This window comes from Sus scrofa, chromosome 6, assembly GCF_000003025.6.
Source record: "Sus scrofa isolate TJ Tabasco breed Duroc chromosome 6, Sscrofa11.1, whole genome shotgun sequence".
NCBI lineage: Eukaryota > Metazoa > Chordata > Mammalia > Artiodactyla > Suidae > Sus > Sus scrofa.
This window is the reverse complement of record NC_010448.4, coordinates 117064786-117089373: the sequence shown is the minus strand read 5'-3', so window position 1 is coordinate 117089373 and position 24588 is coordinate 117064786. Positions and strand designations below refer to the sequence as shown.

General features: G+C 35.8%; 1 protein-coding gene across 1 annotated transcript in view; it reads left to right on the top strand.

Moving 5' to 3' along the window:
* Nucleotides 1-24588, top strand: part of CCDC178 (coiled-coil domain containing 178) — a 421961-nt gene that overhangs the window by 97627 nt on the left and 299746 nt on the right. The window contains exon 12 of the mRNA XM_021097611.1: nucleotides 14418-14601. Within this exon, the coding sequence (XP_020953270.1) occupies nucleotides 14418-14601 (184 nt within the window). The remainder of the gene's footprint in view (nucleotides 1-14417; nucleotides 14602-24588) is intronic.

Here is a 24588-nt window from a genome sequence, read left to right as displayed (position 1 = left end):
ATGAGAGCTGAATATAAACATTTGCTATCCTTATTTTTTTTTTCTTCTTGCTTCAGTATCTTTGTGTTCCTATTCTTTCTGCCACATGGTCTGATATCACATCTATCTGTGGTATCTCTTTCAGCTGCAAAGCAATATTAGTGGTTATTTATCTTTTTTTATATCTGTGTTTTTTCTCTCATTGTCTTTCATCTCGTTAAACCAGATAGCCTTGCAATGAAAATCCATGCATTACAGAATTTTTAATTTAGAAACACTATTAAATCACTTTTGTGAGTTAATGCATGCAAGCACAGTGTATATATTATTCTCAGTTTATTTAAATTTAAACTTTATAACACCTTGGTGGTAGGTATCATTAAGCAAATTTAGATGAGGAAATTGTGGGTGACCTCCCCCCCAGCCAGTTATATGAGGAGCAATCAGGATTTGAATGTAGGTCTCTCTGACTCCAAAATTTATGTTCTTTCTGCTTAGAAATGTTGCCTCTCCTCCTCCATTGGCAGGTGTTGGTTCCTCTTTCTGACGTGTTATAGCAGACTGTGGACATATGTACTAACTACTTCAAAAAATGTCAAAAGCTATTACTTTATTCAATTCTCCATCTCTATGTTTAGCTCTGGCCATTGCTTTTCTCAGAAGATCTCTGTGGTTCTTACACTCTCCTTGAATTTTTCTTTTTTTATTCTACCGTTTACCTGGATCACATTACCCCTTAGTCCCAGCTTCTTTTTTTCCCTTATGTCCAAAAATAATAATTAAAAAATTTCTTAAAGAAAGTTGCTCAACCCTCATACATCTAGTAAATACCCCCATGAAATCTTGCCCAGTTTGAACTATTATATACACTAGGGCACCATCTCATCATTTGTCGTCATTCCCAACTGTTACACTATTTTAACAAATTTTGTAATTAATTCAGTATATGATCTATTGTTCATATATAATTCATTTTAAAAATGCAGGCTTAAAAGATAGATACTTTACAACTTAAACTTTTCTCAGTACTCTGTGCATAACAGATAATTTGCAAGATCTTTTGGTGATGATGATGATATATGGTTACTTACCTTGTAGAAGCAGTGTATAATTTAATACTTTTGTCTTTCAAAGAAGCCAGCAGCCATTTGCAATGGACCTTTTACATTTGGCACATTTGACTTGAGCAAATAATTTCACTTGATTGCTTATTCACATGATAGACAGGCTTCAGCAACCTGCTTCAAGGAAGATGAACTTCTTTAAGATGATTTGAAATTGATTACTTTGGATTTCATTTGCTGAAGTTAACTGTGTGGTGTGAATTTCTATATAGCCATTTTCTTACATTCAAGCTTTTAAAAATATTCCGAATATCTACTTCTAATACTCTACTGTACCTCAAGCAAGACAATGCCATTGTAACTGCAGTGATCTAAAGATGGGATTGATAATTGAAGGAAATGAGCAAAAAAAGCTATTGAACACCATAAAGACGTACTGGTAAATTTAATGAAATGTGTGTTTATCAAGAGTTAATAGGACAGTGACTTATTTGTAGAGACAGCAATTAGAATATTATTGAAATTATTAAATAGCCTGGAATACTTAGAATGCATCCACAATGTACTGTGTTTTTCATACTCAGCTGTATCAGCCTATTAATTTGAATTATTTCAGAGGAGTATAGATATCGAATATGATTTTTTCAGCAATTAACAGCAAAATTTTGCATGAAAGTTCTGAAACTATTTTGCTTTTGCGTTTTTATTTTTCAGACATTGAAAGAGAAAATGATTTATGCACCATTCAAAACTAACACTCAGCAATGTGTTAGCCTACTTTAGATTTTCGTTAAAGGAATTAAAATACTGCAAATTATCACCCTTCCTATTTCTGTTCTCTTTCTCTTCTGAAGCAGTCAAAGTCTGAATTTGGTCTCTATTCAGTACATGCAAGAACTTGGATTCTTAGTTCTTAGACCTCCATGTTCCTACAATCTTGTCTTCTGCCCCACACCAGCTACCCTTTTTTACAACTTTACCCTACATCTTGTCATTTGCAGTGTTGAAGTTAACCTGCAGAGCTCTGTTTTAAGAATCTACTCCCTGACAATCAACACCTCTCTTTCCAGCTTACTTACTGTCCTAGTATTGTCGTTCCAACAATTATTTGACGGTTTAAGATGACCAGTCTATCATCCCTACTGCATCAGTGTACTCCACCTTCTTGTCCTTCCTTCCTTTTTTACAGAACCTACTTGTATTTGATCGAAATAAGCATTCATTTAAATAATTTTCAAAACTTTGTTTACATGATTTGAAAAGCCCTATCATTGAACTCAACCAGGATCCTAGCAGCTGATTGTGGCTAAAGTCAACATGACTATGGTAGTTAATCTCATCATAGAGGGATCCTGGTTTGGTGGACCCTAGAGATTATAGAATGTGAGATCTCTTTCTGAAAAAAAAGAACATAAAATGAATACAGAATGCCCACAACTGTTTGAATGTGACTTGACATAAATTGTGGTTAAAATATCTCACTTTTGCAAACTTTATATAAACATATAACCATGTGAAAACACTGTTGGGGCACTTACAAGGGTTTGGGGTCAGTTTAGGGGCCCTCATATTTAAACTTCCTTAATACTGGAATATATTTACTGAATAGATCCTAAATTTTATAGCTATCAATCTCAGATGACATTTAACACTACCAAGAAATTTCTAGATAATTCAGTTTTTCTGACAACTGTTTACTATCTTCTCACTCTCCTCAATCCTGATACCCATCACCCTCATTTTAAGCTAATAACCTCCCCAATAATTCATAGACAACATGAAAGTTACCTATTTCTTTTGCACCTGTCTTCACATGTTATGTCTTCTCCTCTGTTACAATATTATGATGGAAGATACTCCTGTGTAGGAGTGCTCATCACCCATGCATTTGCCAAGTGGATACTGTTCTCTTATACACTCAGGGGCTTTGCACCAACAATTTTTTCCCCTTCCCATGAATCATTGTTGTTTATCTCTATTTTAATAGCATATGAACCTTGTATAATGTTATTCACCTTGGAAAAGAAGCAAACACAAGATAAAATAGAGCCGTGTATCCCAACTCTGCCCTTCTGTTCTTCTTCATTTTTTTTTTTTTTTTTTTTTTTTTTGTCTTTTTGCCTTTTCTAGAGCTGCTCATGCGGCATATGGAGGCTACCAGGATAGGAGTTGATTCGGAGCTGCAGCCTCCAGCCTACGCCACAACCACAGCAACGCAGGATCCGAGCCACATCTGCGACTTACACCACAGCTCAGGCAATGCCGGATCCTTAACCCACTGAGCAAGGCCAGGGATCAAACCCGCAACCTCATGGTTCCTAGTTGGATTTGTTAACCACTGAGCCACGATGGGAACTCCCCCCTTCCATTCTTTATAGAAAATCTATTTATTTAAATAAACATTCCTGTTTCCATGAACTCACACTTTTCTATTCAACCCATTCAAACAAAGATTTTCTCAAAGAATCATATTATAAATCCAAGGTGATTTTTTTCTCATTAATTGAAAGATATTTTTTATTTTTATAATTTAGTTTTAAAAGTATAATACATTAAGTGTACATAAAATATTACATAAAGTATTATACATACATAAAGTACATAAATATTATATTTAAATATTATACATAAAGTATACGTTATGATGATTTGATATACAGAGTGAAATGATTACCTCAGTCAAGCTTATTCATGTCTCTCAGTTACCCTTTTTGCATTTGTGATGAGAACACCTGAAATATACTGTCATAGCAAATTTCCAGTATCTAATACAATATCCTCAATTATTATTATTAATTATAGTCATGTTGTACATTAAATCTCTAAACTCTTCCATCTTTCATTTAGTTTTGCTTGATAAGACACCTGATGGCATATGGAAATCATTTCTTTGTAGATAATTTGTTTTTTATCTCTGGGAACTTTAGAATTTTCTATTTCAGAGTTGTGAAATCTCACAATTCTCTGCCTAGGAGTGTATATGTTTCTGTGTCTATAATATATCCAGTTTAGCACTGAGTGGGACTTCTCAATTTAATAACCTGTGTTAGTTTTCCGTATGGAAATTTTTCAGATATAATTTTGTTACCTTCACCTTCTATTATTTTTTAAATTTTCTTCAGCTTTATCTAGATAGAATTGACAAAATTGTATATTTAAAAGCATGAAATGTGATAATTTGATATACATATACTTTGTGAAATAATTATTACAATCAATAACCTCACATATTTTTTTCTTTTGTGGTGACTGTGCTTGAGGGCTCCCATCTTGGTAAATTTCAAGTAAGCCATACAATATTATTAACTGGAGTTGCCATATTGTACATTGGATCCTCAGAGCTTATTCATCTTATTACTGCAGGCGTGTGCCTTTGACCACTATCTCCTCCGCTTCCACCACCCCTCAGCCCCTGGTAACCACCATTCTACTCTCTGTTTCTGTGAATTCTGCTATTTTTCCCTTTAGATTCCACATATAAGTGAAATCATACAGTACTTGTCTTTGGCTTATTTCACTTGGCACAATGTCCTCTAGATTAATTTATCTTGTTGCAAATAGACAACTTTTTATATACTCATTTTGTATCCTGAAAGTTTACTGAAGTCATTTAATTATATGTTTTTGATGGAGTTTTAAGGATTTTCTGTGTAAGACCATGTCATCTGCCAACAAAAAATTTTAATTATTCCCTTTTGGTTTGCCTATTTCTTACTTCTTTTTCTTACCTAAATTCTCTAATCAAAGTGTCCAGTATTATGTGGAATGAAGTGGTAAGAGTGGGTACACTTGTTTTGGTCCTGATGTTAGAGGAAAAGCTTTCAGCTTTTCACCATTGAGTACTGATGTTAGCTTTGGGCTCATTATATGTGACCTTTATTATGCTGAAGTACGTTCCCTCTTATACCCACCTTGTGGAGAGTTTTTATCATAAATGACTGTTGAGTTATGTCAAATGCTTTTTTGTTTCCATTGGGATGCTCATATGGTTTTTATCCTTAATTCTGTTTAAGTGGTGTATTGCATTTACCGATTTGTATATTTGAACAATATTAGCATCCCAAGGATAAATGCTACTTGATCATGATGATCCTTTTAAAGTTCCATTGAGTTCTGATCGCTAGGATTTTGTTGAAGATTTTTACATCTGTATTCGTCAGAGATACTGGCCTGTGGTTGTCTTTTCTTTTTTTTTTTTTTAATTTATTTTTTTCCACCATACAGCATGGGGACCAAGTTACACATACATGTATACCTAATTTTTCCTCCCATTGTTGTGTTGCGATGTAAGCATCTAGACATAGTTCTCAATGCTACACAACAGGATCTCATTATAAATCCATTCCAAGAGCAAGAGTTTGCATCTGTTAACCCCAAGCTCCCTATCCCTCCCACTCATTCCCTGTCCTCCCAGGCAGCCACAAGTCTGTTATCTAAGTCCATGATTTTATTTTCTGTGGAAAGGTTCATTTGTGCTGGATATTGGATTCCAGATATGTGATATAATATGGTATTTGTCTTTTTCTAACTTATTTCACTCAGGATGAGAGTCTCTAGTTCCATCCATGTTGCTGCAGATGGCATTATCTCATTCTTTTTTATGGCTGAGTAGTATTCCATTGTGTATATATACCACATTCCTAATCCAGTCGTCTGTCATTGGACATTTGGGTTGTTTCCATGTCTTGGCTATTGTGAATAGAGCTGCAATGAACATGCGGGTGCTTGTGTCTTTTTCAAGGAAAGTTTTGTCTGAATATATGCCCAAGAGTGGAATTGCTGAGTCATATGGAAGTTCTATGTATAGATTTCTAAGGTACTTCCATACTGTTCTCCATAGTGGCTGTACCATCTTACATTCCCACCAACAGTGCAGGAGGTTCCCTTTTCTCCACACCCTCTCTAGCACTTGTTATTTGTGGACTTATTAATGATGGCCATTCTGACTGGTGTGAGGTGGTATCTTTTGGTAGTTTTGATTTGCATTTCACTAATAATCAGTGATGCTGAGCATTTTTTCATGTGCTTGTTAGCTATCTGTACATCTTCCTTGGAGAACTATCTATTCAGATCCTTTGCCCATCTTTCAGTTGGGTTGTTGGCTTTTTTGCTGTTGAGTTGTGTAAGTTGCTTGTATATTCTAGAGATTAAGCCCTTGTCTGTTGCATCGTTTGAAACCATTTTCTCCTGTTCTGTAAGTTGTCTTTTTATTTTCTTTTGGGTTTCCTTTGCTGTGCAAAAGCTTGTCAGTTTGATTAGGTCCCATTGATTTATTTTTGTTCTTATTTTTGTTGCCTTGGGAGACTGACCTCAGAAAATATGTGTAAGGTTGATGTCAAAGAATGTTTTGCCTATGTTCTCTTCTAGGAGTTTGATGGTGTCTTGTCTTATATTTGACTCTTTCAGCAATTTTGAGTTTATTTTTGTGTGTGGTGTGAGAGTGTGTTCTGGTTTCGTTGATATGTATGCAGCTGTCCAGTTTTCCCAGCAATACTTGCTAAATAGACTTTCTTTTTCCCATTTTATGCTCTTGCCTCCTTTGTCAAAGATTTTTTTTTTTTTATTTTCCCACTGTACAGCAAGGGGGTCAGGTTATCCTTACATGTATACATTACAATTACAGTTTTTCCCCCATCCTTTCTTCTGTTGCAACATGAGTATCTAGACATAGTTCTCAATACTATTCAGCAGGATCTCCTTATAAATCTATTCTAAGTTGTCTCTGATAAGCCCAAGCTCCCGATCCCTCCCACTCCCTCCCCCTCCCATCAGGCAACCACAGGTCTCTTCTCCAAGTCCATGATTTTCTTTTCTGAGGAGATGTTCATTTGTGCTGGATATTAGATTCCAGTTATACGTGATATCATATGGTATTTGTCTTTGTCTTTCTGGCTCATTTCACTCAGGATGAGATTCTCTAGTTCCATCCATGTTGCTGCAAATGGCATTATGTCATTCTTTTTTATGGCTGAGTAGTATTCCATTGTGTATATATACCACCGCTTCCGAATCCAATCATCTGTCGATGGACATTTGGGTTGTTTCCATGTCCTGGCTATTGTGAATAGTGCTGCAATGAACATGCGGGTGCATGTGTCTCTTTTAAGTAGAGTTTTGTCCGGATAGATGCCCAAGAGTGGGATTGCAGGGTCATATGGAAGTTCTATGTATAGATTTCTAAGGTATCTCCAAAGTGTTCTCCATAGTGGCTGTACCAGTTTACATTCCCCCCAACAGTGGAGGAGGGTTCCCTTTTCTCCACAGCCCCTCCAGCACTTGTTATTTGTGGATTTATTAATGATGGCCAAACATTTATATGGAACAACAAAAGACCCAGAATCGCCAAAGCAATCCTGAGAAACAAAAACCAAGCAGGAGGCATAACTCTCCCAGAGTTCAAGAAATACTACAAAGCCACAGTCATCAAAACAGTGTGGTATTGGTACCAAAAGAGACAGACAAACCAATGGAACAGATAGAGAATCCGGAAATAAACCCTGACACCTATGGTCAATTAATCTTTGACAAGGGAGGCAAGAACATAAAATGGGAAAAAGAAAGTCTATTCAGCAAGCATTGCTGGGAAACCTGGACAGCTGCATGCAAAGCAATGAAACTAGAACACACCCTCACACCATGCACAAAAATAAACTCCAAATGGCTGAAAGACTCAAATATACAACAGGACACCATCAAACTCCTAGGAGAAAACATAGGCAAAACACTCTCTGACATCAACATCATGAATATTTTCTCAGGTAAGTCTCCCAAAGCAATAGAAATTAGAGCAAAAATAAACCCATGGGACCTCATCAAACTGAAAAGCTTTTGCACAGCAAAGGAAACCCAAAAGAAAACAAAAAGACAACTTACAGAATGGGAGAAAATAGTTTCAAATGATGCAATGGACAAGGGCTTAATCTCTAGAATATATAAACAACTTATACAACCCAACAGCAAAAAAGCCAATCAATCAATGGAAAAATGGGCAAAAGACCTGAATAGACATTTCTCCAAAGAAGATATACAGATGGCCAACAAACACATGAAAAAATGCTCAGCATCGCTGACTATAAGAGAAATGCAAATCAAAACTACCATGAGATACCACCTTTGTCAAAGATTAATTGACCATACGTATCAGGGTTTATTTTTGGGTTCTCTATTCTGTTCCATTGGTCTGTATGTCTGTTTTGGTACCAGTACCACACTGTTTTGATGACTGCGGCTTTGAAATACTGCCTGAGGTCTGGGAGAGTTATGCCTCCTGCTTGATTTTTGTTTCTCAGGATTGCTTCAGCAATTCTGGGTCTTTTGTGGTTCCATCTAAATTTTTGGGTTGTTTGTTCTAGTTCTGTGAAAAATGTCATGGGTAATTTGATAGGAATTGCATTGAATCTGTAGATTGCTTTGGGTAGTATGGCTATTTTTACAATATTATTTTTTCCAACCCAGGAGTATGGAATATCTTTCCATTTCTTTACATCTTCTTTAATTTCCTTGATTAATGTTTTATGGTTCTCAGCATATAAGACCTTTACCTCCGTGATCAGGTATATTTCCAGGTATTTGATTTTTTTGGGTGCAATTTTAAAAGGTATTATATTTCTGTATCCTTTTCTATTATTTCACTGTTAGTATACAGAAATGTAACTGATTTTTGAATGTTAGTCTTATATCCTGCTACTTTGCTGAATTTGTTAATCAGTTCAGATAGTTTTGGGGTTGATTCCCTAGGGGTTTCTATGTATAGTATCATGTTGTCTGCATACAGTGACAGTTTTATCTCTTCTCTTCCTATTTGGATGCCTTTTATTTCTTTTGTTTGTCTAATTGCTATGGCTAGGACTTCTAAAAATATGTCGAATAGCAGTGGTGAGAGTGGGCATCCCTTTCTTGTTCCAGGTTTGAGTGAGAAGGCTTTCAGTTTTTCTCCACTGAGTATTATATTTGCTGTGGGTTTGTCATAAATGGCTTTGATTATGGTCAGAAATGTTCCCTCTGTACCCAATTTGGCGAGAGTCCTGATCATGAATGGATGTTGGACTTTGTCAAATGCTTTCTCTGCACGTATTGAGATGATCATATGGTTTTTGACTTTTGTTAATGTGGTGTATGACATTGATTGATTTGCATATGTTGAACCATCCTTGTGCACCTGGGATGAATCCTACCTGGTCATGGTGTATGATCTTTTTGATATGTTGTTGGATTCGGTTGGCTAGAATTTTGTTGAGAATTTTTGCATCTGTATTCATCAATGATAGTGGCCCATAGTTTTCTTTTTTGGTTGTATCTTTGTCTGGTTTTGGAATTAGGGTGACAGTGGTATCATAGAATGTCTTTGGGAGTGTTTGTTCTTCTTTAGCCTTTTGAAAAAGTTTAAGGAGGACAGGCACCAGTTCCTCTGTATGTTTGGTAGAATTTGCCTGTGAAGCCATCTGGTCTTGGACTTTTATTTGTAGGGAGTGTTTTTATGACATATTCAATTTCATTTCTAGTGATCAGTCTGTTCACTTGGTCTATTTCTTCTTGATTCAGTTTTGGAAGGCTGTAAGTATCTAGAAAGTTGTCCATTTTTTCCAGTTTGTTAAATTTGTTGGCATATAATTGTTCATAGTATTCTCTTATGGTTTTTTGTATTTCTGCAGTATCCATTGTGATTTCTCCTTTTTCATTTATAATTTTGTTTATTTGGGTTCTTTCTTTCCTCTTCTTAGTGAGTCTAGCCAGAGGTTTGTCAATGTTGTTTACCTTTTCACAGAACCAGTTCTTGGTTTTATTAATTTTTTCTGTTGTTTTTTGAATCTCTATTTTATTAATTTTCTCTTTGATCTTTATTATTTCCTTCCTTCTGCTGACCTTAGGGTTTTGTTGTTGTTGTTGTTGTTGTTGTTGTTTTTCTTCTTCTTTTTCTAATTCATTTAGGTGGTGGGTTAAGTTGTCAATTTGAGATTTTTCTTCTTTTTTGAGGAAGGCCCATATTACTATGAATTTCCCTCTGAGCACTGCTTTTGTGGTATCCCACTGATTTTGAGAGGTTGTGCCTTCATTATCATTTGTCTTAAGGTATTTTTAAATTTCCTTCTTGATTTCCTCATTGACCCATTGGTTTTTTAGTAGCATGTTGTTTACTCTCCATGTAGTAGGTTTTTTCTCATTTCTTTTCCTGTGGCTGATTTCTACTTTCATGCCATTGTGGACAGAGAAGATACTTGAAATAATTTCTGTGCTCCTAAATTTGTTTTAAGTTAGCTTTGTGCCCCAATATGTGATCAATTCTTGAGAATGTTCCATGTGCGCTTGAGAAGAATGTGTGTTCTGATTTTTTTGGATATAGTGTCCTGAAGATGTCAATTAAGTCTTAACTTTTCTCTTATTTCCTTTAGGGTCTCTGCTACTTTATTGGTTTTCTGTCTAGAGGATCTGTCCATTGATGTGAGTGGGATGTTAAAGTCTCCTACTATGATTGTATTACCATCAACTTCTCCCTTTATGTCTGTTAGTATTTGTTGTATGTATCTGGGTGCTCCTATATTTGGGGCATATATGTTGACGATAGTAATATCCTCTTCTTGAATGGATCCTTTAACCATTAAATAGTGTCCTTCTTTGTCTTTATGGCCTTCATTTTAAAGTCTATTTTGTCTGATATGAGTATTAAAACTCCTGTATTCCTGTCTTATCCATTGGCATGCATATCTTTTTCCGTCAATTTATGTGCCCTTTGCCCTAAGGTGAGTCTCTTATAGACAGCGTATTGTAGGCTCTTGCTTTTTTATCCAGTCTGACACTCTGTCTTTTGATTGGAGCATTCAGTCCATTGACATTTAAGGTGATAATTGATAAGTTATTATTTATTGCCATTTTAAACCTCATTTTCCAGTTGATTCTATGATTCTCCATTCTTCCTTTCTTTTTTTTGGTTGGATGGTCTCCAGTTATTTTCTGCTTGAGTATTTTTCTTTTCATTTTTTGTGAATGTAATGTTTGGTTTTGATTTGTGCTTTCCCTATTTTTTAAGTATATTAACCGCTTCCTATAATTGTGTGTTTTAGCCTGATAGTCCTGTAGGTTCAAACACTTCATTACCATAATAAAATAAAAAAAAGAAAATTAAAAAAAGAATCTATAGATTTCCTTACTTCCCTTGCCCACATTTTATGATTTTGATGTCTCCTTTTTTCTTTTTAATTTTATTTTGTTTTAAACATCTTCATGATTAGATCTGTATGCTGGCTTATTTGAGTGACTGCTGTGATTGTGGTTTCCTCCATCCTAGTTCTTCCTCTTTTTTTTTTTTTTTTTGATTTAGAGAATGGGTTTTGTATTGTTGTATTCTTTTAGCTTTTGTTTGTTGGAAGAAATTTTTATTTCCTCTTCTATTTTAAATGATATTCTTGTTGGATAGAGTATTCTAGGTTGCATATTTTTTTCCTTTCAGTGCTTTAACTATCTCTTGCCATTCCCTCCTTGCCTGTAGAGTTTCTGCAGAGAAATCAGCTGATAACCTTATGGGGGTTCCCTTATAAGTGACACTTTGCTTTTCTTTTGCTGCCTTTAGGATCCTCTCTTTATCATTAACATTTGCCATTTTTATTATAACGTGTCTTGGTGTGGGTCTATTTGGGTTCAACTTATTTGGGGCCCTCTGTATCTTGAAATAAGTATCATTTAGATTTGAGAAGTTTCCAGGGATAATTTCTTCAAATATATTTAAAATCCCCTTATCTTTTTCTTCTCCTTCTGGAATTCCTATTAGGCATATATTGGCCCTCTTTATATTATTCCATAGGTCTCTTATATTGCTTTCATGGTTTTTTGTTTGGTTTTCTGTCTGCTGTCTTGTTTGGGTGATTTCCATTATTCTATCTTCCACATCACTAAATCATTCTGCATTATTCATTCTGGTTTTACTGCCCTTAGCTCAGTTTTTATCTCTGCAAATGAATTTTCTAATTTTTCTTGGCTCCTCATATTTTATATTTCCTTTCTGAGGGAGTCTGCATTAGTGTTCATATCTTCTCTTAATTCCTTCAGTATTTTCACTATCTCCCTTTTGAACTCCAAGTCTGTCAGACTGCAGAGGTCTGTTTCATTGTTGACTGCTTTAGGTGAGTTCTCCTGTTGGTTTAACTGGGAATGGTTTCTGAGCTTCTTCATCTTGCTTGTTGTTTTCTTTTTGTGGTGAAGGTGCACTCCCCGTGGCTAGGCAGGGTTTGCCCTGGAACTGCTGTGGTGTGTTTCCTGAGGGCTGGCGGTGTTGGCTGGCCTTTGAGGCAGGAGGGCATTTCCTGAGTGTGGGCGGGGCCAGCAGGGTCACTCTGAAGCAAAGGAGGACTTCCCAAGGGTGGGCAGGACTAGCAGATCCATGCCGCAATGGTGGCAGACTTACTGTAACCAGGCAGGGCTTGCCCCAACGCTTCCGGGCCGCCAAGCTCTTCCAGGGGGTGGGTGGTGCTGGGCACTGTCTTTTCTTTTAGTAACTTTTCTGGCCACAATTTTAAGGTAAATCTGTCCTCATAAATTAGTTTGTAAGGGTTCCCTCTCTTCAGTTTTTGGGAAAAGTTTCCAAACGATTGGTGTTAGTTCTTTTGGTGGAATTTAGTAATGTGATCAAGTCATGAGCTTTTGTTTCATTGAGAGTTTTTGTTTACTGATTCAGTTTTCTTACTTATTATTGGTCTGTTCATATTTTCTACTTCTTCATGATTCTATAGGTTATATGTTTCTAGAAATGTATGCATTTCTTCTAGGTTATCTAAATTTTGGCATACAATTTTTCGTAATTGTCCCTTTGATTCTTTCTGTATCTGTAATATCAGATAATATGACCCCTTTCATTTCTGATTTTATTTACTCAAGAGTTCTCTCTCTTTTTTTCTTATTTAGTATAGATGAAGGTTTACCAATTTTATATATTTTAAAAAACACACTTCTTTCTGTTGATGATCTCTTCCATTGTTTTTGGTTTATTTCACTAATTTCTGCCCTGATTGTTATGTCTTTTCTTCTCATAACTTTGGGCCTAGTTTGTTCTTTTATTTTTTAATTTTTTTCTTCTTTTTAGGGCTGCACTCTTTGTAGCATGTGGAGGTTGCCAGGCTAGGTGTCCAATTGGAGCTACAACTGCCGGCCTAGGTCACAGCCATAGCAATGCAGGATCCGAGCCACGTTGGCTACCTACACCACAGCTCACGGCAACACTGGATCTTTAACCCACTGAGTGAGGCCAGGGATCAAACTGCAACCTCATGGTTCCCAGTCAGATTCCTTTCCATTGCACCACGACTGGAATTCCCCTAGTTTGTTCTTATTTTTCCAGTTTTTGAGGTATAAAATTAGGCATTTTATTTGAATCTTTTTTTTAATATAGGAATTTATCATTATAAACTTCCCTCTTAAGAGTCTTTTTGCTATATCCCATAAATTTTGGTATGCTATGTTTTCATTTTAACTTGTTTCAAGGTATTTTTTTTTTTTATTTCTCTTCTGATTCCTCTTTTACCCATTGGCTGAATTCTTGGTCTTTGGTTCTTCTTTTCCATGCCCTGGGTTTGGTGGGACCTATAGCCCCTTTCAGTGAGTTGGTTCTTTCACAAACAGTTAACACACAGACCCCTGCAATGATCCAGTGAACCCTGACCTGGTAACCCATATGATGGAATATCTTCAGCTAGTTTCTTGCTGCTTTTCCTCAACTCCTGCTTTGCTTTCCAACTTCATTTCTATTGTACAGACACGGCTACCTCATTTGTGAGTATAGCTATATATATTTTTGTGTTTTCTTCTTATATGTTATGCCTCAATAATATATATTTGGTACAAAGATGGGATCCACACTGGACAGGAAATAACTAATTTTCCATAGAGCCTGGCATTTCTCTGTGTCTTTGAGGATCTTGTAATGACATTAATGCTCAATTTTCTCCTATATTAATTCTTCTCCCTTAGCTATTGGCTTTCTTTTTGACAGTTTTGTTTTAGTTGTTTTCTTTTGTTGAGTTTTGTTTATCTTTTTCTTGGACTGATTTTTTTCTCATATTTGATTATTCTTAGTAGTTATGTTATATAGGCTTAGAAAGGATGAATTGCTATAGAAGGAAATAAATACTCTGACATTTGAGCATCTTGGCTCCCTAGGCCTTTCTTATTAATATACTAAGTCTCCTGAGATTGAGCACAGTCTGACGATTAGAATAGCTATCAGAAGCAGAAAAATAAATGGAATTTGGAGATATTAATTTTTTCTATTCAAGTTTGAATTAAGTATTCTGTTTTGTATTTTTGGCAACATAAATATGACTCTGTTCCTTTTTTACTATTATTAAATATACTTTCCTCAGTATACTCTTTTTGCTTTATGTTTTACAGTATAAGGAAAAAATCAGAGTTTGAGTCTGAAATCCAAACTTTGTTGAAGCTGAGGTCAAAAAATGAAGATTTTCTTAGACAACTATACAAGGAAGCTTATAATATTGGTGCTGTTTTCCACCTAACCAGATTTAAAACAGAGGGAATAGAACAAAAAATAGCAGAAGTGAGAAGAAAATTCAAGGTTTGTACCTCTGTTCTTACTCAGGAAAAGTGGTAATGAGCCTGAATTTTATCGATAATATTGCTAATTAGAATTTTTTTTTCGTCTTTTTACTATTTCTTGGGCTGCTCCTGCGGCATATGGAAGTTCCCAGGCTAGGGGTCAAATTGGAGCTATAGACTCCAGCCTACGCCAGAGCCATAGCAATGCAGGATCCGAGCCGCGTCTGCAACCTACACCACAGCTCACAGCAACACCGGATCCTTAACCCACTGAGCAAGGGCAGGGACGGAACCGCAACCTCATGGTTCCTAGTTGGATTTGTTAACCACTGCACCACGACGGGAACTCCTGCTAATTAGATTTTAATTTAAGCTATGTTAGTCTTTTCTTAAAAAAGTCACTCCTGATAAATCAGAAGGAAATCACTTTTCTTCAGAGGTTGAGCCTGAATGGAAGAGAAATGGGGCTCTGTGTAGTTTTGCAACACTTTTGTCTGCTTTTTGCTATGACCAGCCTTCAACTCCCTGCATCACCACAAGAGAATAGTACTTGGTTCAGTCTCATCCTACATATCCAATGTGTAATAGTCCTGTCTCTGTTAGGAAGGAGGGATGGTGGGAAGTGCCCTTGCACCTTTACCATTGTGAGAAAAGAGAGTACCTACTTTAGGTTTGCAAGTTATTAGGTTCTAGAGTACCAAGCACAGTGCTGCAGAAACACTTGCTCCTGTGCCTCAAATCCATTCCCAAGTGAGTGATTTGCTTTGCTCTATGCCTGAAATTAATACAACTTTATAAGTCAACTATATTCCAATAAAATTTTTAAAAATAAAAACAAACAAATTATATTCCTAAGTGAGAGAGATGACAAGTACCCACTCCCTGCCACTTAGCATGGAGAGTAGCAAAGTTACCTCCATTTTCCCACACCTGGGGGACCACTTTAAGAGGCTGCTTCTGTCCATCTCACATCAAACCACAACTCTTCCATCTTTGACATGTCTTGTTACAGACTTTGGGTCATGTAACTATCTGTAAAATACAGAATCTGTATTCTGTGTCCAAGCCCTATAGTAGCACTATCTTCAGTGGAGACCTTTACTTTCTCTTGTGCTGCCTAAATTTAGGATATATATAGATTGTCTGCCAGTAAATGTTCCTATACTGAGGGACCATGGTTTTCTTCTCATGCCAAGTGCAGCTGTCCAGCTGAATTGGAGTATTGTATTTAAGTCTCTTCCCATGGGTTATTCAATGAGATTTTCATATTTTATCTGCTCTAAAATTAGTATGAGAAAAATTATATATAGCAAATATTAATTTCAAAATTATTTTAGAAATATAAGGCATGTGATTATATATATGGTTTAGCGTATGTAACAATACTGTAGCTATTATTTGTAATTTAATTTTTCATTAATGTCTGTTTCTCTATGATAATTAATATTTTTTCATTGAGACAATCAATGGAGGTGTCACCCATTGATTTGCCACTTAACAGTGTTTTAATTTTTTCAGTTGACAGGAAACCCTTGGTATCATTCATGTATTCATCCCATAGCTGTCACTACCTACTTTAATTCTTCAGACATATTGCTTCTCTAACCTGAGGCACTCACTTGTTAAGAAGGATGTTGCATTAATCGTTTATTTGTATCTAAAGCAAATTGTCCCCCTGGATCTATCAAGGAAAATTGAAGAACTTGTTCATCAGGTCCCTTATCTACCCTGTGGTAGCTGAGAGATAACTAGAAGTAAGTGACAGAAAGAAATTACTCCATTTAGGGAATATTCTCCATTGCTAAACAAATCTGCTCATCTCTGAGCTGAATATAGAGGGCATTACATTTCTATGATGTATGCATGTATATCTATATCAGAGTGGTAATGAATTAAAAATAAATTTCTAGATAATTCAGATTTGTAGTAATTCCTGTTTGTAGTTTCTGCCTATCTTTCATTGACTAATTAACAAAAATCTATATAATCTTCTGAGTCTGGGCATCATGTTTTTCATGCAGAAAATTTTGTGTATTTGTTGATCCCAGCCTGAAATTAGTCCTTAATACATTTCTTCCAGAAATTAGTTACAGCCATACCACCTCTGAGCTAAATCTGAAAAATAATATTTTATAACCTTAGAAGTGGACATTCTGAATTATGTTCTTTCAGATGCATCTGTGAAATGCCAAATAAGGTTCAGGCACTCTTAAACTAGAAGCAAACCTGAACAATTAAAATGTCTAGCAGTTTCTGGAATTTTCCAGCTATTTCCAGGTAATTTGTCCCAATATTACCATACATTCAGTCCCAATAACTGATCTATTCAGAAAATACATGATTAGCCAAGTCCTAGGATAAAATCCACCAATAGTGATGGGAGATAAATCAATAAAATAATAGGTGTTCAATTACAGTGTGAACAGAAAATCATTCAATATTGTCTGAAGAATTGTGATACTGTAACCAAATAATTTTGAAAGCTAACTCTTGACTAGAAGCGTTCTGCGCAAGCTGCAGGAATTTGGAGAGAATTTTTGCTTGAACTTAATGGAAAAGTGCAATATCCAAGCCACTCTGGTTCCAAGTTAAAATCATAATGTGTAACTAAGTGGAAACTTGGTAGAAAAGAAGGAAGGAAATAGAGTTTTCTCCAAGCCTATTATATCCTGGACTCTTTATACACATTAATTAATTTAGTATTCATAATACTGTGTGGTTGTTATTAATGTGCTAATTTGGGGATAAAATTATTTACCCAAAGTACCATAGTTTTTAGATAGTTGTGTAGACTTTGGGGACAAGGTCTTCTGATGCTGGTCTTGGAATAAACTGGTCAGCCAGGTACTAACTACACATATACCTGACTGACAAAGATTCAGTTTCGGTTGGGTTCAAAAATTCATAATAACCATATTAGAAATAATTTTTAAGACTTTGTGTTTTTTTGAGTTAGTATTAGGGTCACAACAAAACTGAGCTGAAAGATATCTCCCATATCCTCCTGCTTCCACACATGCATAGAGCCTCATCCATTATCAACATCCCCTGCCAGGGTGGTGCATTTGGTACAATTGATGAACCCACATCAACACTAATTCACTGAAAGTCTATAGTTTACACTATGTTTCACTCTTTATGTTGTGTACATGCCTTGATTTTGAATAAATGTGTAATGGCATATGTCCATCATTATGGTATCATACAGAGTATTTTAACTGCCCTAAAAAGCCTCTATCCTCTGCCCATTCCCTCTCTCCACTCCCCCAAACTGTGGCAACCACTGATCTTTTACACCATAGTTTTAACTTTTCCTGAAAGTCATATAGTTGGAATAATACACTGTATGGCCTTTTCAGATTGGCTTTTTTTTTCACTTACTAACATGCATTTAAGGTTCTTTCATGTATTTTCAGGACCTGATAGCTCATTTCTTTTTAGCACTGAATAATATTTTGCTATCTGAAGGAACCATGGTTTGTTTATTCGTTTGCCTACTGATAAGTATCTTAGTTGCTTCCATGTATTGGCAGTTATAAATAAAGCTACTGTAAACATCCATGAGCAGGTTTTTGTGTGGATTTAAGTTTTCAACTTCTTTGGATAAATACCAAGGGATGTGATGGCTGGATTGTATAATAAGAATATGTTTAGTTTTGTAAGAAACTACCAAGCTGTCTTCCAGAGTGGCTGTACTGCTTTGCATTCCCACCAGCAGTGCATGAGAGTTCTTGATACTCTACATCCTTGCCAGTAGTTAGTACTGTCAGGGATCTGAATTTTGGCCATTGTAATAGACTTGCAGTGCTGTCTCATTGTTGTTTTAATTTACCTTTCTCTGATGACAGGTGACACATAGCATCTTTTCATATGCTTATTTGCCATTGTATATCTTCTTTGGTAAAATGTCCTTTAAGGTCTGTGATACACTTTTAAATCAGATTTCTTTTCTTTTTTGTCTTTTTAGGGCCCCACCCTCAGCATGTACAAGTTCCCAGGCTAGGGGTGGAATCGGAGCTGCAACTGCTGACCTACACTGGCAGGCACAGCCACAGCAACACCAGATCTGAGCTGTTGTCTGCAGTCTACACATCTCAGAGCAACACAGGATCCTTAACCCACTTAGCAGGGCCAGGGATCAAACCCATGTCCTCATGGATACTAATTGGGTTTGTTACCCCTGAGCCACAATAGAAACTACAGATTTGTTTTCTTAAGGTTGAATTTTTAGTTTTTATAAATAGTATTTTTGGATAACAGCTCTTTATTAGATGTGTCTTTTGCAAATACTTTCTCACAGTCTGTGGCTTGTCCTCTCACTCTTGACGTTGTCCTTAATAGAGCAGAAGTTTTAATTTTAATGAAGTCCAGCTTCTCAATCATTTCTTCCATGGATTGTGCCTTTGGTGTTGTATCTAAAAAGTCATGGCATATCCAAGCCATCTGGGTTTTCTCCTTTGTTATTATCTTCTAGGAGTTTTATAGTTTTGCATGTTACACATAGGTGTATGATCCATTTTGAGTTAATCTTTGTGAAAGATAAAAATCTGTATCTAGCTTCACTTTTTTTTTTTTTTGCATGTAGATGTCTAGTTGTTCCAGCTCCATTTGTTGAAAAGATTGTCTTTGTTCCATTATGTTGTCTTGGTTCCTTTGTCAAAGATCAGTTGACTGTAGTAGTTCCCTTGTATCACAGTGGGATAAGGATCTGGCATTGTCACTGCAATGGCTTGGATTGCTGCTGTAGTTCATGTTCGATCCCTGGCCCAGGAGCTTCTGCATGCCATAGGTACAGCCAAAAAAAAAAAAAAAATTAATTGACTGTATTTATCTGGGTCCTGTTCCATTCATCTCTTTCTCTTTTGCCAATACCACACTGTCTTAAATACCGTAGCTTAATATCATGTCTAGATGTTGAGTGCTGTCAGCCCTCTATCTTTGTTTATATTCAATGTTGTGTTGACTATTCTGGGCCTTTTGCCTCTCCTTCAGAATCATTTTCCCAGTGTCCACAAAATAACTTACTGGGTTATTGATAGATAATAAATTGAATCTTTTGATTCAGTGAGCTGACTTCTTGAAATTTTTGTGTCTGCCTAGCATTAACATGTACTGTCTCTGTATTTGCTTTTTGAAAACTCATTCATCATAGTTTGTCCTTTTTATATAGCTTTTATACATATTTTGTTAGATTTACATCTAAGTATTTCATTTTGGGGGATACTAGTTTAAATGATAATTGTGTTGAATTTACAGTTCCACTTGTTTATTGTTATCATATAGGAAAACAATTGACATTTGTGTGTTAACCTTGTGTCTTGCAGTCATACTGTAATTGCTTATTAGTTCCAGGAGTATTTTTGATAATGCTTTCAAATTTTTGCATAAACAGTTGTCATTTGCAAAGACAGTTTTATTTCTTCCTTTCCTATATATATATATAAAGTATATATATATATACTTTTTATTTACTTTTCTTATCAAAGCATTTTCAAGGACTTCTAGAACAATATTGAAAAGGATTGTTGAGGTGGGACATCTTCACATGTTTGTACCTTATCTTAGTGGAAAATTTTTGTGTTTTTCGTTACTGACTACAATGCTAGCTGTAGCTTTTTGTAGATACTCTTTATCAAGTAGAGAAAGTTACTTTTTATTTCTTTATTTTAACATATTCAGAGTTTTTGTTTTTTTTACCATGAACAAATGTTGGATGTTGTCAAATGCTTTTTCTGTATCTTTTGATATGAACATGTGATTTTTTTCCTTATGAGCCTATTGATATATTTGATTATATTAATTGATTTTCAAATGTTGTCCCAACCTTGCATATCTAGGATAAATCCCACATAGTCATGGTGTATAATTCTTTTTACACTTTGTTGAATTTGACTTGAGAATATTTTTTAAGGATTTTTACATCTGCTTTCATGAGAGATTTTGGTCTGTAGTTTTTTCTTCTTGTAATGTCTTTGTCAGGTTTTGGTATTACAGTGATGCTGGCTTCATAGAGTAAGTTAGGAAGTATTCCCTCTGCATTTATCCTCTGGAGAAGATTGTAGAGAATTAGCATAATGTTTTTCCAGTGTTTGATAGAACTCACTAGTAAACCCATCTGGGCCTGATGCCTTTTCTCTTGGAAGATTATTATTATTATTATTATTTTTCCATTTTTTATTACTCAAATGAATTTATCACACCTGTAGTTGTATAGTGACCATAACAATCTGATTTCACAGGATTTCCATCCCACAGCCCAGGCACATCCCCCCACCCCCAAACTGTCTCCTCTGGAGACCATAAGTTTTTCAATGTCTGTGAATCAGCATCTGTTCTGCAAAGAAGTTCTGTCTGTCCTTTTTTCAGATTCCACATGTCAGTGAAAGCATTGGATGTTGGTATCTAATTGTATGGCTGACTTCACTTAGCATGATAATTTCTAGGTCCATCCATGTTGCTAAAAATGCTGGTATTTCATTCCTTTTAATGGCTGAGTAATATTCCATTGTGTATATGTACCACCTCTTCTTGATCCACTCCTCTGTTTATGGACATGTAGGTTGTTTCCATGTTTTGGCTATTGAAAAGAGTGCTGCAATGAACACCAGAGTACATGTGTCTTTGTGAGTCATGGTTTTCTCTGGGTAGATGCCCAGGAGTGGGATTGCTGGCTCAAATGGTCGTTCTATGCTTAGCTTTCTGAGGACTCTCCATACTGCTTTCCACAGGGGTTGTACCAATGTACAATCCCAACAGTGTACTAGTGTTCCTTTTTCTCCACACCCTCTCCAGCACTTATTGTTTGTAGACTTTTTGATGATGGCCATTCTAGCTGGAACATTATTAATAATTAACACCATTTCTTTAGCAGACCTGTTTAGATCATCTGTTTATTCTTGTATTAGTTTTGGCAGATTGTACCTTTGAAGGAATTGGTCCATTTCATAAAAGTTATTTAATTTTTTGGCAAGGAGTTTTCTACAGTATTCCTTCATTATCTTTAAAGTGTCCATCTGATCTCTAATGATGTCCCCTCTTTCATTCTTTTCTTCTGCTACTTTGGATTTAATTTACTCTTCTTTTTCCTAGTTTTCTAAGATGGAAATTTAGATTTTTGATGTTAAATGTTTCTTCTTTTCTAACATATGCACTCAATGCTAAAAATTTCCTTCTAAGCACTATCTCAAATTTTAATTATGTCCTCATTTTCATTTCATTTAAAATATTAAAAAATTTCTCCTGAGATTGATTCTTTAACTGTGGACTATTTAAAAATATGTTATTTAGACTCTATGTATTTGGAGATTTTCTCCATGTCTTTCTGTTATTTATTTCTCTTTTAATTACATTGTGGCCTGATTGCAGACATTGTGTGATTCCTTTATTAAAAAAATTGTCTAGAAATTTAAGGGTCATTTTTGTTCTTCTGTTAATTGAAGCATAGTTAATTTACATGTTGTGTTAGTTTCTGGTGTACAGCAAAATGTTTTCATTTTATGTATATATATTTCCATATTCTTTGATATTTTTGTAATGGTTTATTATAAGTTATTGAATATAGTTCCCTGTGCTATAGCATAGGACCTTGCTGTTTATCTATTTTACATTTAGTGGTTTTTATCTGCTAATCCAAAACTCCTAATTTATCCTTCTACACCCCCTTTTCCCCTTGGTAACCGTAAGTTTGTTTTCTATGTTTGTGAGTCTCTTTCTGTTTTGTAAATAAGTTCACTGTGTCATATTTTATGTTATTTTTAAATTTTATTTTTATTTTTTTGTCTTTTGTCTTTTTAGGGCCACGCCCGAGGCATATGGAGGTTCCCAGACTAGGGGTCTAATCGGATCTGTTGATGCCGGCCTACATCAGAGTCACAGCAATGCCAGATCCAAGCCAGCTCACAGCAATGCTGAATCCTTAACCCAGTGAGTGAGGCCAGGGATCAAACCCGCAACGTCATGGTTCCTAGTTGGATTCATTTCTGCCATGCCACAACGGGAACTTCCATTTGTGTCATATTTTAGATTCTACATATAAGTGCTTTAATATGGTATTTGTCTGACTTTATTTAGTGTGATAATCTCTAAGTCCATCCATGTTGCTGCAAATGGCATTATTTCATTCTTTTTTTAAGACTGAGTAACATTTTTAAGGGCTATTTTTTTTTTTTTTTTTTTTTTTTGTCTTTTTAGGGCCGTACCTGTGGCATATGGAGACTCCCAGGCTAGGGGTTGAGTCAGAACTGTAGCCACTGGCCTACGCCACAGCCACAGCAATGAAGGATCTGAGCCACATCTGCTACCTACGCCACAGCTCACAAAAATGCTGGATCCTTAACTCACTGAGCGGGGCCAGGGATTAAACCACGTCCTCATAGATGCCAGTTGGGTTCGTTAACTGCTGAGCCATGATGGGAACTCCTTAAGGGCAATTTTTTTTATTGGTCTTTTTTGTCTTTTCAGGGCCAGCATCCATGGCATATGGAGGTTCCCAGGCTAAGGGTCCAACTGGAGCTACAGCTGCCAACCTATGCCAGAGCCACAGCAATGGCAGATCCAAGCCACATCTGCTACCTACACCACAGCTCACAGCAATGCCGGATCCTCAACCCACTGAGTGAGGCCAGAGATCAAACCCTCAACCTCATGGTTCCTAGTCAGATTTGTTTCTGCTGTGCCATTACAGGAATTCCAAGGGCTATTTTTAATGCTAGAAAAATACAGTGTATTATGTACTTAGAATCTTTTAGGCCACAATAATGTGGTCTATAACTTTATGGTTTAGAAGTTTGTGATTTTAATTGAGTTATTTTTCAAATATTTCAACCAACTTCTAACTCCTCTTTAGAGAAAAATCTTGGCCCTCTCTTCAGATACTGTTTATTTATCACTGAATCAAAGTTTATAGGTCCTTTATTTGAGTAAAAGCAAAGTCAGAACCTTCTAAGAATATTTTTTGGAGAGCATGATTTCTGCTACTACAAACCTTCTTAGAGCAAGTCCATTTCAATTAGCATAACAAAACAGCTTTAATAAGCCAAAGTTTGACTTGCTCTATCACAATTCCAGGTTAGATGGTATTTTAAAATAGTTATAAAATAATTAATATTTCATTTATTTTGATTTTTGGGGATTTATGCATATTAGTCAAATCTAGAGGATATCAGTTTTGACCCATATACAAAAGCCTTATGTTATGAATTGATATTGCATCTTTGGTTTTTAGCAAAAGTTGGTAAAAGTAATGACCAAAATTGACCATTTCTACTTGCTTTTTCATGTTAATGAGTGATGTAGTCATATTATTCAAAAAAACCTTTGCACCTAGTTTAACTTAGATTTCAGAACTAAGAGAAAACTTTTCTTGATAAAATTGTATTCTTCCTCTTATCATTAGGCAATTTCTAAGGTTTCATGTTTTCTTCTGGCTTAAGCAGCCTAGAAGTTCAGTCATCATTTGTGCTTTAAATTGCTAGTTAATCACTCTTCTTTATCTCTCTCTGTGATCCATTTTTATGACTTTGATCTTGTGCTCTTTTACTTTCATTCCATTGGACTTTAGTTTCCTAAGATTCTTCCCTACTACATTGAGGCAGAATATTTTGCCAACGTTGAGTGAAAGGAAGTCATAAACTGTAATATTGGGAGCATCCAATTAGTGGTACATGTTTGCTGGGGGAACATGTTAAGGCACAAATGAGTCAGATATAGTGTGAAGGTATATTAAGATTTAGGTCCTTCAAATGGCAGCTGAGTATTTCCTTAGTCAAGCATCAGAAAAGTTCATTTTCCTGACACAAGCTTGAGGGAGTAAATTAAACTGAAAAATATGACAGAAATAAAGCATCTTTTTTTTTTTTTTCTTTTTAGGGCTGCATCCGCAGCATATGGAAGTTTCCAGGCTAGGGGTCAAATTGGAGCTGTAGCCGCCTGCCTACACCACAGGCACAGCAACATGGGATCTAAGCCACATCTGTGACCCACACCATAGCTCATGGAAATGCTGTAT